Here is a 15,112-nt window from a genome sequence, read left to right as displayed (position 1 = left end):
ATCGATTGATAAACCGACGGCTACCGACGAGATAGTTGTTATCAGTGACATTATCAAATTGATCCTGGAAAATTGAGCCAGCTAATAGACCATTGTTTATGTAAGATATTGTATGACGATCAAGCATGACGATGGTAATCGAAAGCAAATTAAATCCTATACTAGTGCACAGAATCTCGACAACCAACCTTCGATATACCTAGCTATTTTTATACCACGGCAAGATGATGAACAAGCAAATCGTTGTATGAATTCAATTTGAGTTGCTCAATGTGCTGTTTTATTTGTCAATGAATTGCGCAATCGAACGTTTGTTTTGGACATGCAGGGTTAAAATTAATTTATAGTATGCGTATCTTTGTCGCATCTAAAGAGACGTTGAGCGTTTTCCACAAACAGTATGCTTCTCATTAGCTTTTTGGTTTCTTCCCTAATTGGATGTGTTGCTTGTAATGCTCTAATCCAATTCCAGCGTTCGGAACGACCCTTCCACGCCAAACAGTGTACTAGCGTTTTTCGGCTTGCCTGGTCGTTTTCGTTCGTCGTTTCGGTATTTTGCATCCTCGGCGAAAAAGGCTCGATTGGCCACTAAAGTTTTGCGCCAATCTTCGATGATATCATTCAACCGTCCTCCGCTACCACCATATTCCTCAGGGAGGTATTTTTTAGGGACAACCGCATGGAGAGCCTCGAATGAATCATGAACCTTAATGCGCTCCTGTATCTTTTTGCTTAAAAATCCATGAAACAATTTGAAGAGAGCGTCAAATCCAGACGACGGGTTGATGAAGTGTATGCCTTTGGTGCGAATCGGGAATGCTTCAATAACGGAAGTCATTTTCCTAGGGGGAAAAAAGATATCACTGGTTATCAACGGCCTCTACAAACGAATGCTGTTTGATCGTTTTGCGTTCGCCACTCACTTGATGAATGTGGGATTGAATTGTGATAGTCCGGCGAACGTGAGACCCCTCAAATCGACCAATACCATGTGGCCGGCGATAATGGAAGAGTCATCGTTCACTAACAACAGATCCGTGATCATGTAGCACACTTTCATTACGTCCACGATGGAATATTTGCTGGCGTCGTACGCACCCATGCGCACCAACATAAATCGTGGACCGTCGGCTTCAAGTGTATGGGGAAGAGGAAGGTTGACACTAGAACAAGCAAAGAAAAGAAACAAAAAATGCTGCCCGCTTATCAATCTCTTCTTTGTCCAACCATTGACGCAAAGAACGACCCGTACCCGAACGACATGTAGCTCTGCAGCGATGCATTGTCTGGGTCACGGTTGTCGAAAAATTCCGGTATCGCAGTCTTCACCGTGTAATAGTTGTCGAGTTTTTCTTTCGTCTTTTCCAGACTATACTTGCAGCCTCGCAGAAAATTCACCAAAAATTGATCATCCATGCGAGGGTTCAGATGGGGCTGCTTCAGCAGCCAAGCTTTCAGGGCCGCTAGGTCGTCTGTAATACGGGTGGGAACTTCGTTCAATTCGTTGCGTGCTTTTTCCGCCAGCTCCGGCACCAGGGGTCTTAAGTGAGCCATTGTACGGTGGCGTCTGCTATCCCAACCTTGTAACTCGTGGTACAGAATAATTTCTGGAAAAGAGGCAAAGGTAAGCTTTTTTTAGAAAGACCCTTTTTACATCGATTGAAGCAAGGAAGGTTAATCCTATCAGCGAGAACGATGGCAACTCCGATAGTTTATCGGTCGGTGGTGAACAAATTTCGCCATGTCCATGTGTTGCTTGGCAGGTGCATGCGATAAGAAGTGGTGACGCGATAAATAGCACGAAACCAAGATATCACTTATCATTTATCAGGCACATTTTGTTCACTTTTCTAGAGCTACAGGGAAGCAACCGCTGATCTGAACTACAACCATGATCGGTATGATTTATTTAATGTAGTTACACTGCTAGTTTGCAGTTTTTTCTTTGCCTTTGCAAAATTTATTCACCTTATTCACTTTTTTACATAATACTTCCATACACAAGCATACTTACGCTAGGGGCGAATATGAGATGGACTAGAATTGCTCGGGCCGAAACTCTGTAGTGAATTTCTAATCATGTATTCTCACAGCTTTTTTTGTAATACCGCGTTCGACTCTGCCCGTGGTTTGTTGAACACTGATTAAGCACGCGGCGTGTGTTTCACGCAGAGCGCAACCCAAAATCGTTGATTGGATGCACTCCACCCATCGGTTTGCGTTGAAGTTATCTATCGGTCGTTTTGTCACCAGCTCGCTCAACGCCAGGCGTGACGCTACAAGCAAACCCTTTTCCCTACAACTGTGCACCATGCTATGTCTCCCGGTTCTGTTTATTGATGTTTCAAAACCAGCCAGCTGTACGTACCGCCGGACAAAATACCGCCCTGACGCAGAGAAAAAGAAAACACAGCTAATCAGGAGCTCGAGCTTCGGTAGCAGACAAAACCGTACACGATAACAAGGTATGCTCCAGCAGGTATGCTAAGTAGTATATTTAGAATGTGTTTTTCTATTAGCAACGAAACGTGTTAGTTGATTCTTGCAGTTTTTTTTTATAAATAGAAAACTTTTTTTAATTTTGGTTTTATTTTTGGTGGACTGCTAAAACTCCTGTTTTTTTAATATGGTTCAAATAAAATTTGATTGAATTTTACAAATTTCATTTTACATAGCAATAAAGTTTTACAAAACGAAGGTTTTTTTGTAACTGGGTCTATTTACATATTCAATCTAATCTTATTTTTTATTGATGTTTTATTTTATACACTTTTATTTTATTCTTCTTCTTCTTCTTTTGGCTCATCAACCGTTGTTGGTCAAGGCCTGCCTGTACCACTTGTGGGCTTGGCTTTCAGTGACTTAAGGATTTAACCCCCCCCCCCCCCCCATAGCAGGATAGTCAGTCCTACGTATGGCGGCACGGTCCATTTGGGGTTTGAACCCATGACGGGCATGCTGTTAGGTCCTACGAATTGACGACTGTACTACGAGACCGGCTACTTTTATTTTATAAACTTTTATAAACGAGCGATCGCCACGACGCTTACATTTTTAAACCTAACCGCATTTACGAATTTAAGGGAGAAGGAAACGTTAAGAACGATAAGGCTTCGTAAAATCAACGTACCATCGCAAGCCGTCTTTTTGTATTTATCTAAAATAATAAAAAAGGAAACGCGTTACGAACATGCGTTCCATAAACAATTTCAGATTTCTATAGCAAATTCAGCTGAACAAATTCGCAACAGGATAGCACAGAGAATAATGAACAGCATCAAACTAGCAAAACATCATACCCAGGGATCATTATTGCTATCCTAAATAATTGATATTTTCTATTCAGAAACATCATTGAACGTAAAAGCGATTAGTAGAGTTTTTTAGCGATTAATTAATTGATTAATGATTATAGGAATATTTTGTTAGTAGTGTAGAATGGACAGATTTATTATCGATAGAAAAAAAGTATTATATTTGTAATAATTCCTTCTTTAACATTGGGTTCGCAATGTACTTGCCTCAATAACCGAGATTGTTTGTGTAGCATAGCTGAGCTGAAAAAGCCAAGCCCACAAGTGGGTACAGGCAGGCCTTGACCGACATCGGTTGTTGAGCCAAAGAAGAATAAGAAGAATGTCATTAGTAGCATTTAAAAGAAAATTTAAGCCAGGTTTTGTGAAAAGCATCTGGCGGGTTTTGTGTTGCCAGAATGTTGTCCAGTTCTAAGACCTTTGGCTTTCATTTAATGAAGCACGTTTTAGTAGTAAATGACGATTGTGTAGAACGATAACTTGTTGTAGCTCAAAATACTATAAGTACTAAGCTTCGCTGTGACACCAATCCTAAATTGGAAAATATGAAAGCATCGATCCTTGTATTTTCATTTCTATAAAATTCTGTAATGTATTTACTCCTTCTTCTATTTGGCGTAACGACCTACGCGATCATGTTCGGTCTGCACAAGCCTTCGAGACTTAATTAGTACCATGCAGTCGGATAGTCAGTGCATGCTACGGGGAGACTGCCATATGAGGCTTGAACTCACACAACGGGCCTGTTGTTTTAAGTCGTGTACAGCTGACGACTGTACCATGGGCCTGCCTCTTTGGAAATCTTGTTATTTCAAATTATTCACTTCACCAGTATTAATGATGACATGTTTCTAATCAAGAATTGGAATAACTGTTATGCATTTGAGAAAATTGAGAAACATGTCAATAATAAATTTGTCTTGCTTTAATTGAACAACGTTTCAGTTTAGTATTTCAGTTTCTTACGTTATTGCAATAAAACAAATACTTCCGATGTTGATGTTGTTTATTTTATTTCTCAATTACTTAACACAAAGAAAAACGGCGCAACAATTTCGAGAATGAACAACCATCGTGGTTGGTAGCTATAAAAATAAAACAGAGTTTGTTGAAACGATCGCGAGGCGGATCGTCATATTTTATGTCATATTGAAGTACATATCTAAGACAAATATTGCGTTCTTGTACATCGTAAATATTAATTGAGCTTATTAAATACCGAAAATGAGTGCCGCCAAACGTCTATCACTAAGCAAAAGTAAAACGATTTAAAAGAATAAATAGTATATTGCACGACCGTGTCCATTAAAACGAAGCAAAAACTTTGAGCAGTGTGCAGTGATTCCAACAGAATATGAATACTTCACTACGTAGTCAGTCTGCGAATCGCTGCTAGTCTAGTACAATCCAGACGGTAAGTCTGTTACCTTAGAGCCTCCGACATTTGTTTGACTGCGGCTAGCTTCACGTACCATTCCGGTGCCAATCGAGAAGCTTGGATGATGTGCGGTGCCAGTGTTCGGCCGAAGCTTGAAATTATTGTTGCCGGTTAGTTTGCTCGGCATTGCTCCGTTGGCTGGGTTGGGTGGCCCTGTGGCTGCTGCCATGCGTGATTTTGCGTACGCATTTGCTTTATTTAATCGCTGCTCATTCGTCATGACTATGTCTATCATCGAATCGACTCCATATGCACCCATACGATCCAGGTTCTTGGTCACCTTCTTTGCTTCCAGTGCTGCCGTAATGTCCGGTTTTGGATACTTGCCGGCACTGTTCATGTCAGTCATAAAAAATACACCATTAAACTGCTGTGGTGCAGCCGACTGTGAGACATGTTGATCGCGCTCCAGTGACTGAGCTCTAAGCAGACGCGATTCTTTATCGCGTGCGTCCATTATGACGTTGAGTATGGCTCGATTTGAATCCTTCGTCGTAGGCTGCCGACTGCGTGAGTGATGTAGAGCTTGTGCCGGCATAGTGCCTGTCTCGGCTGCTGTATGGATCACATCCGGCCCTGCAATGACGCCCGGGTGCGATTCATGGGCAATTTCCAGTGGCAAGCTTGTTGCAGGTATATCGAAGTTTGTTTTCACAACTCCCGCGTCCTCTTCATCTTCAAAAAAGTCCACCTTGGTTTCGTTGTTAACCATCATCAAATCATAACCAGATCCTTCTCCATCAGATGGGTTCGAAATCAGATGTGCCAGCGATCTTGACTTTCGCGGCGGTTGCGGCAAAAGGTTTACAGGTACAATCTCGTGTTCGTTCGAAATTTCGAGACTGTACAATGCCTGTTCAGGGATATCATCCACTTGTTGATAGAGAATCTCGTTCTGGTCTGAAATTTCGCGCTCTGCATCGTTCACGATGTTTTGTAGCTCCTCGATTACATCCTCGATCGTTGCGTTGGTATCGTCTTCGCCATTCCCATTCAGTTCGTGCATAGGAACGGTGCTCTCTTGGGTAAGCGATATGCTGAACTTGTGCGAGCCTGAACTTGATCCTCCATTTTGAGCCGGATACAGACGTGGAGGTTCTGGAGTCGAGGACTGCCCTGTCTCCGAACTGCTAATACCTTCATCGTCGTTCTCTGAAGTGTTGTTTCGTTTTGGTTGAGGTGGTACCTGGCGCGGCAACGCCACTGGTCTCTTTTCTAGACTCGAAGAGTTGGAACTCTCGTGAGCTTTAGCACCAGTACTGTTGTTGCTGGCAGTGCCCTTTAGGCGCAGGACCTCTCGCTGTAGCTCCGCACACCGTTCCTGTAGCCTTCTCTCCATGGTAGTTAGGACAGTTTTCTCCTCATGCAGGATTTGTACTCGACGCTCTAGGATAACCAAACGACTGCGGACCTGTTCAGCGGACCGGGCCTGTAACTGCAGCTGCTCAATGTCGATCCGTATGGCATCCCAGCGTTTCACCTCCAAACGAAGCCGCTCTAACCATGGTGAGGTCGATGAAATGGTTTTACACATTTGGGACGGATCCAGTCCCGCCTGAAACAACTCCGCCTGCAGGTACAATCGCGTCTGAATGTTTTCCGAGCTCTCGAGAAACGTGTTGATGAACCTCATCCCGATTGCTTGCAATTCGCCCGATCCTCCGCCGCTGTTAAGCATTCCTACCAACAGCCGAAACCGCACGGGCTCAGCGCAACGCAAACGGAGTGTCGATAGCGCTTCGGAAACTGCCGTGTGTCCGTGCAGTTGACTGCGCTGTGTTCCATCGCCTAAAGCTGACTTGTCGCAGGCTATTGTTAACAGCTGAAGTGCTACTATGCGCGATCTTATGCCCGTACCGGTAGCTGCTGCGGCCAGGGGCAACAATCCTATCGGCGTCGTACCCAATCGTGTGCCAGCCTCTGGACTTCTCGTGCAGCAGATACTTAAACATTGTCTAGGAAGGGAAACAGCATAGAATGAAGATTCATGATGAAAATTGTAAAAATGTTTGCTTTATTAGTACTACTCACAAACACGCCAATTCATCCAGTAAAGCACGCCTTTGATAGGATTGATTGTTCCGTGCCAAACCGCCGGGGGGCATCGTAGTGGTTCCATTCATAGGAGCACTTTGGCTCAGTTGGACCGCTCGTAATACCTCCAGCAACAAACTGACACCATCTAGCGGGCTTGAAACAAATTCCTGCACAAAGCTGTGGAAATTTAACAGTTAAACATATTAGCGTCGATTTTTGTTACCTAAATTCATAGAAGATAACAAGCAGAACAATAGTTCATGTAAATTGGGAAAAATAAGCACATTTGGTTGGCCATTTTCGTGAGAAGAGCGAGCATCAGAAACCGTATACGATTTGCGTTAGGTGTTAAAAGAAAAATAAAACAGTGAGAAAGGTTACTGCCGCCATTGTAGAGATAACTTATCGAATAGCACTAAATCTTCTCTACTTCAACGGCGTAGTTTGAAGCTAACGATCAGCTAAAAGCTATTTCCTCATTACAAAAAAAGTAAGTTCACGCTAACGCTAACGCAACTTACGTCGGAGATCGAGTCGTTGGGTTATTTTAAAGCAATTGAGGTCAACATTAGGCGATTGGTAAAGAGACGAACCATACTCCATCGACGGAAGCTCATCACTCAACCGTCCATTTGTCCAGGAAACGAGCGAAAAATGGCTTGAGAATATTTTCTCTTTCGTTCGCAGGCATTAAGAAAGCAACAGTAGCAACAGACGCACAAGAAAAGCTGTGTGCCAACTTTCATCCTCTTACCCATATGTTTGGGACTTTGACTTAAGTGTGGTAGCACTTCGATTTCCCGTGTGCGAGAAATTAGGGTTAATGCGCTCTTGGCTAGTACTTCCTTCGATCGAGATGGTAGATGTGTTTCAAAGTATTACCAAAATCTTCAAACACAATGATGATGGTCATATCTTTTTGCAAGCTCACGTTCAACAGATATGGTCAAACATCTATGATCTTGAATTTCCGAGAGAAATCAATAAACGCACAGCACGGACAGAGAGTATATGGTATGGTATTAGGTACCTTGGGAATGATGCTCGAAGATCTGCTCGTAATTTAGTAAGCAAGTCCGTCACGGAACCAAATTGGCGTAGTGACATTTCACCATCCATTTCTGGTGGTGCTGATATTGGTGAGCTAAAAAACATTCAAAGCAAAGGGGCAAAAATGAGCGAGAGTTAGAAACATCATTAACCGCCGAAATGGGCGTTTGCGTATGTGGTATATCTTACCGGTAGTCCGAATTTTTGTGCGGTAAGGTCTGCGCCCGAACATTATCGTTCGATTTGTCCTGCTTGGTTGCATGGTCTTCGTTGGCGGAGGTGTCGTAAATGGATTTGAAGTTTCCATTGGACCCCCGACGGCCATATTTTTTGAGCGAAATTACATAGTCCTCTGGGTTAAACACTGGTGGTCGCTGATTTTCTTGCTAATGAACGATAATTTAAAGCATTAAACGAACTAATAAAGCACGCGTATGTTTGTGCTCCTATGTTGCTCCTACCTTGACATTTGCATTCCATCCCATCGATGCGTCGTTCGCATCCGGTGGTCCAATCTGTGTTCCACCCGGTGGGCTTTTCCCGGCGCTGGGTGCCATCTGATAAAGGCAGTAGGACAAATCACTGAATAGTAATAGAAAGAGAAAAGATAAACAAAAATTAACAATGCAGGCTTAAACACATTGTATGTAGACAAATCGAGCTAAATATTTGATATATTTGTTTTGCGTTATCTTCAAACAAACAGCATGTTTTGTTCAATATTGTCCTTAATGTCACGTAGGACACATTAGATTCAATAGAAGTGTTGATTAAACATTTACATTGGTTGTTTGGTATACATGTGATAAATCTTGTTCATCTGTTAATATGTTTAATGTTGCATCAGCAACAACATTTATATGTATACTTTATTTTAATGTTTTTATATACGTATGTTGTGACTATCTTGGATGCGCGGAAAACTGGGGACAAATAATAGGCTCACAAAACGCTTATATCTGAGAGCGGCATATAAGAGCATTAACAAGAGGAGCGCTGTCTTATGCCCATCAAACGGCCAATCATGCCAAGATGTTTTAATTCTGCACGTTCAATGTGGGGCCCCACTTTGTTCAAATTTCATCCAGACAAGCTTTTCCGTTTAAAGCGTAATGCAAATCTGTGACATCCACGTTCTACAATCGCGCGCCGCTGGCCGGCTTGCTCGTTAGTGGAATTACCAACAGAAGCTCCTCCAGTGAAGCATTGCATGATGTAAGCAGTTTGTTAACACTGTCGTAAACAAAACAGAAAGCATTAACCATAAACCATTGCACTGTTTGCATTGTGCCGCAAGCAAAGCCCAACGAATCATTCATTGTACGTCAATGTGAACCGATCAAGATTTTCCCTGCGCAAGCACAAGTTTATAAATTTTACTTGTCAAGATATCATTAAAAATGTTTTCATTTTATTGGTAAAGTAATCAAGCAATGCTAGTAGCATGATGCTCAATAAAAAGAGTATTTCCGGACAGGGGTAGTATGGAAAGGTTTGTTTATGACCCTCGGTGAAGTATTATTCGTGAAGTACATATACTACTAGACCTGAGTTAAGTGAATGTTCCGTGTTGCAATGATGTATAGTTACGATCGTCGAAAGCACTGTCTTGTTATTTCAAATGGTTTTAAAAAATTGATTAGTGAAATCGTGGAACTTGGTTTAATTGATGTATTCTCATTATAGAACGATCAAAAGAATTAAATAGGATAAACGTACCTACAGTGGTGCTAGTAGTACCTAAAGTGTTGGAAATGCATTAAAATGCAATGTTCCACACAACAATTTAGAAATTATGAAGTTATTTATGCTAGTGTGAAATGATCTCTAGTCTTTTGTCAAGGGTTTAAAAGTTAAATGGTGCCATTCCGATATATGACCGAAAATCAATTATTTTGTGAAATGTGTTAATTTTTTTTCCAAAACCCTTATGGTTTCTTTAGAAAACTCATATTTTTACTAACGCTGTGAATGACTACATAACTACGAAATTATTTTTATTTTAACATAACTTTTATGAAATATTATTTGAGTACTAAAATTCATTGCCTTTTGACCATATTTTAATTTACGCATTTTTTAGTGTTTATTTCCATAGTGTCATTATAGGTTAGGTACACAAAATTCTGTAGTGGTTATCGCATGATTCTGTAGTGGTTATCGTATAAAATCAGTAAAAACAGGACATTCTAGATTGTTTACAGGATATTTATGAGAGGTACTGTGCCGTACTGTTTTTACTAAAATAAGCAACAGAAATTAGTTTCCTGTAATTAATTTACAAAGGCCCAAATTCGCATGTCATGCTGAGTGAAAAATCCACTTCCGAATCAAGCACACCCTTCCCGGTCCGGGTTAACTACAGTTGACTCATTATAAAGTGCTTCAGTTATTATTTGCATGAATAAAAAAAAATGTCTAGCAATTAAATTAAACAAGAATTTGATATTATGGCAATAATACTCGCAATTCATATGAAAAAAGCTTCAGAATACTAAGTTCAGATAATGTTTAACTTGGTGGTAGTCGAATAGTAACACAATACGACGACTATAAGAGCCAGAGTACCTTTATAGGTACAACGAAGCAGTCACAAAAATATGTTTTGTTCTCCTAATTTTATAATATGTGATGATAAAAATAGTTAGGTTGGGTTGAAAAACTTTTTTCAATTCCTATGTGTTAAATTATTCATGTATTTGCCGTCTTGACACTTTAAAACCATGAAAACACATCTGTACCACTACAAATTGCACCACTATTGGTATATTTACCCCTTTTTTATTTTAAAGTGATTCATAACAACACGCTCGCTTTTTGCTCTGAATACGATACAAACGGCAAAGGCAGCTGTAGATTGCTGCGGCTTTGACTGCGGGTTATGGACATGATTGTCTTAAACTCTCGACCTGTCGAGGTGCAAATAACAAATATAGTATGTTGTATGTGTGTGTGTGTGAGAGTTTATTTTTTTCACTTGCTGGTAAACATTCTTCCTACAGCTTCCTTCAGTATTTGATTTGTTAGAGAACTTTACATCATATTTTCGAAAGCAGTACAGCTGAAGGTACTTGTGTTGAGGAAGAGGCATATGAAATGCTAGAAACACATTTCGCCTCACTATTGTTTTACCACGTCGGGTAATGTGAGGTATTTTTGAATGGGATGTGAACGCTTTGAAAGCATTCCTTTTCCCCGGTTGTGCAAACGTAGCAATAATGAGAACAATGGCTAGCAGGAATTCTCATTTGCAAAATATTTACATGAAGCATCTAATAGTGTTTTCGGAATCGCGATGAAAACTTTCCTGAACTCGATTTTTACAACATTAATTAACTTTTTCATGAACATTCATGGTTTCTTTCTGCGCCACTATTTCGGACTTCACTCTCTATCGGAGGTTTTATTTAAAGAATCAGAATGCATAGCGAGGCGCACTGGATGGTAAAATGGTTCAAGCTCATTATAAAATCGAGATGTAGGTTAGAAGCAATCATAAATAAACATGATTTCATTCAGTGCATATGAAACATATCTTTCTAATGCCACCCATGGAATAAGAAACCCTTTTCCGAAGCAGTCGCAATGCTAAGCTAAAGACACGTGAGGTGTTGTCGTAAATCATGATGCTATCGCTAGATCCTCCATTGTTCGGGAATCATTCGGCTACCATACATCGCTGTGCTAGGGGCAATCAAGAACGCTACCACCCTACAAAAGGCGAGTTTCGTTCTTTTACCACCACCGGGAAGCGATTTGTTCGTTATGCGATTCCGTGCCGTTCAACTCTCATTTCCGCTGAAATACGGTGAGCGTATGGAACGAAAGCTAAGCAACAGCCGTTGTCTAGCTATAAATTTCCTCTCCAAAAGCAAACGGTACTTTGGAGCTCGAATCCGATACGCGATGGTTGCGCTATTCGCGGTGGTGAAGATCGTACCCTCGCGTACAGCAGAAGAACGCGTCGATCGCGGTCACTTGATTCGAACCAGGCAAATGGTTTTTAGTTCAACCGTTTTAATTAGACAGGGAAAGCTGCATCCAAGTGGTCTGTAGCCACCTTCAACACTTGTAGGCCATTTTGCAGAGAGCGTCAGGAAAGCATTGGATATTGTTGTTATTCTCTTTGGTTTTTTTTATTCCACTGAAACAAGATCTCATTCTACCTTACATATTGATCGGCACTCTTTACTGCCATAAATGGAACGTGCAAGAGACACAACGTGTTTATCTATTGCTAAACTATTAGTCTAAAGACATAAACTAAATTCGTTCTAACAAACGCTGTCATACGACTAGTGCAGGTGAGCTTTTCCATAAAGTGATACAATAACCATTACCTCGCAACTACCATAAACTACTTTGCCACCAACAATCTCATTGAAAGGTGTTTCAAAATTATCCACCGCCACAAGGTGCTGTTCTAATGCCAGCCACACAACCTAACACGTACAGCAAACGGAATTAAAACCCACGGTAGATCCTATTGCACTGCTCGTAACGGCCAATTATGGTAGCTTAAATTGAAGCAATGGTTCCAAATACTATGGGAAAAGTGGCGCTCTCACTCATCAAGCGGTTTCAGCATGGTGGCAATTATTGCTAGTCATTGTTTAAACTTTTAGTCTACGCTCAACGCCCAAGACCACAACGCAGCGGGAAGCGTAAGTCGTTGCAGTTGAATAGATTCTTCGGCTAAACAAACAGCTTCTGGAGCAGTGGTATGTTTTGATTTCTTATTGCCATTGACGTTGAACGTGCAGACAATTATCTTTTCATATACTTTTGTCATCTCAAAACCATACCAACTTTGCACAGTATAACTTTAGCACGTATCGACTGTGATGTTATAACTCACACTTTTCGAATTGCAGCACGAGAGACGGAAATAAATTCACCACACATTTTGCGATAGTATTCAACGTTGCACTGTGCATTTCCAATGGTGTAGGACACTGGAGTGTGACACTGATTCTGTGACATATTGGCTATTGTGCTGCTTGCTTTCTAACACCAGTGAACTCTATGACACTGAAAACTACAGTACTATCACGGGTCCCGGTCAACCAGCTGCACATTGAGGCACTAAACAACCACTTGGGGTCAGCAACATTCGGTCACTGGTAGCATGTCTCACGCATAAGTCATACGGTTCGAGACTACCTACCGGGGAGAGGGAGTGACTGCTTCCATTTGCTTGGAATGGAGCCGTCAATCGATCATTATCTTTATGCTACATTCATCTTCAACCTGGCTCTCGGAGTTTTGACCACCCCCATAAAGGGGGGGGGGGGGGGGGTGGAATTGTTGCAGTACTTGAAAGGATTATACAAGCCAGTTCACTAGGCTGTAAAGGCTTTTCGGCACAAATTATTCTCGAGGATACAAATTAGACCAGGTGGAGATCGAATGACGCGAACAAACACGGTACACGTTTTCCACACTTTATTCTTCATCGGGCAAAACCACTTCCATTGTTATAAATCAGCATTCAATGGAGGAGGAGATGCCGTGAACTAGTTTCACGTAAACGGTGTGCGGTGGATAATTGAACATCGATCAATTTTGAATGACGATGATTTCTATCGCTGAAGGTTGTCGTGGAAAATGCAGAAACAGAAAGATGGAAACCTTTTTGGGGCGTTGTGCAATTATTCGAGGAAAACAGTGTGGAGAAACTGCGTCGACCTTACCGATTCTGGCAAATGTACGGTTTCGTTCTGATGCTTTCTAACATTTTTTTTGTTTTACCTTCTTCTGTAGCATGCAAATGGAACTGAGGAGAGAAGGCTGCAGGCAACAAGGTTTTTAGATAGAAGTGGTCCACATTTTCACTTCACTATCTTATTGGGTGTTGTATAACATCCAACGAACCACCACATATGCTACGATACACATAAACCATTTCTAATAAAAAATTAATCTATAAAAGCTCACCAATTTTTTTGCGTAATCCTTACGTTTTCAATCAAAACTGTTCAACTGTAATCTGCAGGCAAGGGAAAACACGGACTAGACCAAATTAAGTGATAACCGCATGTATACCATACAACGATGCGTTCGATCATCAGAAATAATTAATTTTCACCTTTCTCTTTGGAGATAATGTTTCAAAATTCGCCCCTTGCGCGTTTCGCTGGAGTGGTGCGTGTATACGACGAAAAGGAAAGAAGCAGAAGAAGAAAAAAACGCCCAATCTATCGCCGTCTTCCAAACGCAGCACCACTGTATGTATAATACCATGCTGCGGTTAACACTACATTGCATTAGCGAAGAGAAATTTTGCATGAATTTCGACAGTAATTGCGATTATGCATATTGGATAGCCTTCGGTACATTTCTATGTATGGAGCGGAGCGCCTGGAAGCTACTGAAACCAATTTGCTATTATCGAAAGCATTACATAGGAGATCGATCTGGTATCAAATGTACAGCCCGCACGCGCACTATCAATTTGGTTGAATCGTATTACAATCAAGTTGGGAAGATGCAAAATCCGTGTTATGACATACTCAATCTGGAGAGCTTTAATATAGCCACCAATGGCAACGGCTGTGGTAAGTAAAAGCCTTGCCGTAACTCGATTCCGGCTTCACAAGTTGATGTGTTGATATAATATTAATTATATTTTGAATTTCCTTCCTGCTCGCTAATGCGCTTCTTGATTTAATTAAATTTCGCATCACAATATTGCATACATAGAAGTGTTTTACCAATTTCAGCAAACTGAACAAAAAATAAACAAAAAATGACAATATCTTATATAGTCGACACCTGCATATGGCTTAAATTTCCATAAGAACAATACTGGTGGCAACATGTATCTTATACGCTCAAAGCATAAGCATTTTCTCCTATCCTATGATCAAATCCTCTATGCTTATCTTAATGAAGCACCCGTGTTGGTGCTAGGATTTGTAATGAGCACCGCTGTTAAACACTGTTTAAGGCCACAAGACATAACGAATGTGCAACATGTTGCTATACTGCGATGCTTTGTCGGCCGGAACCGTTAGCTTGATTATGAATCTAATAATTACTCTACTGTACTGGTTTGTGCCTCACCGACAGACACCTTTGAAGAGGCTCTTCTTCATTTGTCTGCTTTGTGGCGCGTTTCTTCCACCTGACCTAACAAATCCTACTCACCTTCTATGAGAGATGCTATCTTGTCATCGTAGAAACAACAATAACCACGGTAATGGTCATACAAATAAAGAAGTTAACACTTTTTATGACAGAAATGGGGTATTTCAAATTACATGTGCCTAAC

General features: G+C 41.1%; 2 protein-coding genes across 9 annotated transcripts in view; both read right to left on the bottom strand.

Moving 5' to 3' along the window:
• Positions 1–252: 252 nt before the first annotated feature.
• Positions 253–2,331, bottom strand: LOC1278461 (alpha-tocopherol transfer protein-like). 2 transcript variants are annotated; one of them, XM_318052.5, is made up of 4 exons: positions 2,015–2,331; positions 1,253–1,607; positions 924–1,163; positions 253–842 (listed from the first exon to the last, which is right to left on the bottom strand). In XM_318052.5, exons 2-4 carry the CDS (start codon positions 1,552–1,554, stop codon positions 458–460), a joined length of 927 nt encoding a protein of 308 aa, XP_318052.4. In that variant the 5' UTR covers positions 1,555–1,607; positions 2,015–2,331; the 3' UTR covers positions 253–457. The 2 variants fall into 2 exon arrangements, with proteins under 2 accessions (XP_318052.4, XP_061507149.1); XM_061651165.1 differs by having other exon boundaries at positions 2,011–2,298.
• Positions 2,332–4,302: 1,971 nt separating this feature from the next.
• Positions 4,303–15,112, bottom strand: part of LOC1278464 (uncharacterized) — a 42,184-nt gene continuing 31,374 nt past the window's right edge. For 6 of the 7 annotated variants that reach the window (XM_061651157.1, XM_061651160.1, XM_061651162.1 and 3 more), the window contains 5 exons: positions 8,301–8,421; positions 8,029–8,225; positions 7,820–7,933; positions 6,784–6,966; positions 4,303–6,707 (listed from right to left, as the gene is read on the bottom strand). In XM_061651157.1, coding sequence (XP_061507141.1) covers positions 4,712–6,707; positions 6,784–6,966; positions 7,820–7,933; positions 8,029–8,225; positions 8,301–8,421 — 2,611 coding nt within the window. In that variant the 3' untranslated portion in view covers positions 4,303–4,711. Of the gene's footprint in view, positions 6,708–6,783; positions 6,967–7,819; positions 7,934–8,028; positions 8,226–8,300; positions 8,422–12,697; positions 12,776–15,112 lie in introns of those variants that run through there. The other variant, XM_061651158.1, reaches the window with a different exon arrangement.

This window comes from Anopheles gambiae, chromosome 2, assembly GCF_943734735.2.
Source record: "Anopheles gambiae chromosome 2, idAnoGambNW_F1_1, whole genome shotgun sequence".
NCBI lineage: Eukaryota > Metazoa > Arthropoda > Insecta > Diptera > Culicidae > Anopheles > Anopheles gambiae.
Note: the sequence above shows the minus strand (reverse complement) of the source record. Positions and strands in the feature narration are given on the sequence as shown.

Coding starts and splice junctions, on each gene's coding strand:
- LOC1278461 (XM_318052.5), bottom strand. CDS start 1,554: ATGGCTCACTTAAGACCCCTGGTGCCGGAGCTGGCGGAAAAAGCACGC. Junction 1,164..1,252: donor CAGAGCTACATGTCGTTCGG/GTACGGGTCGTT, acceptor TGCTTGTTCTAG/TGTCAACCTTCCTCTTCCCC. Junction 843..923: donor TTCAATCCCACATTCATCAA/GTGAGTGGCGAA, acceptor TTTTCCCCCTAG/GAAAATGACTTCCGTTATTG.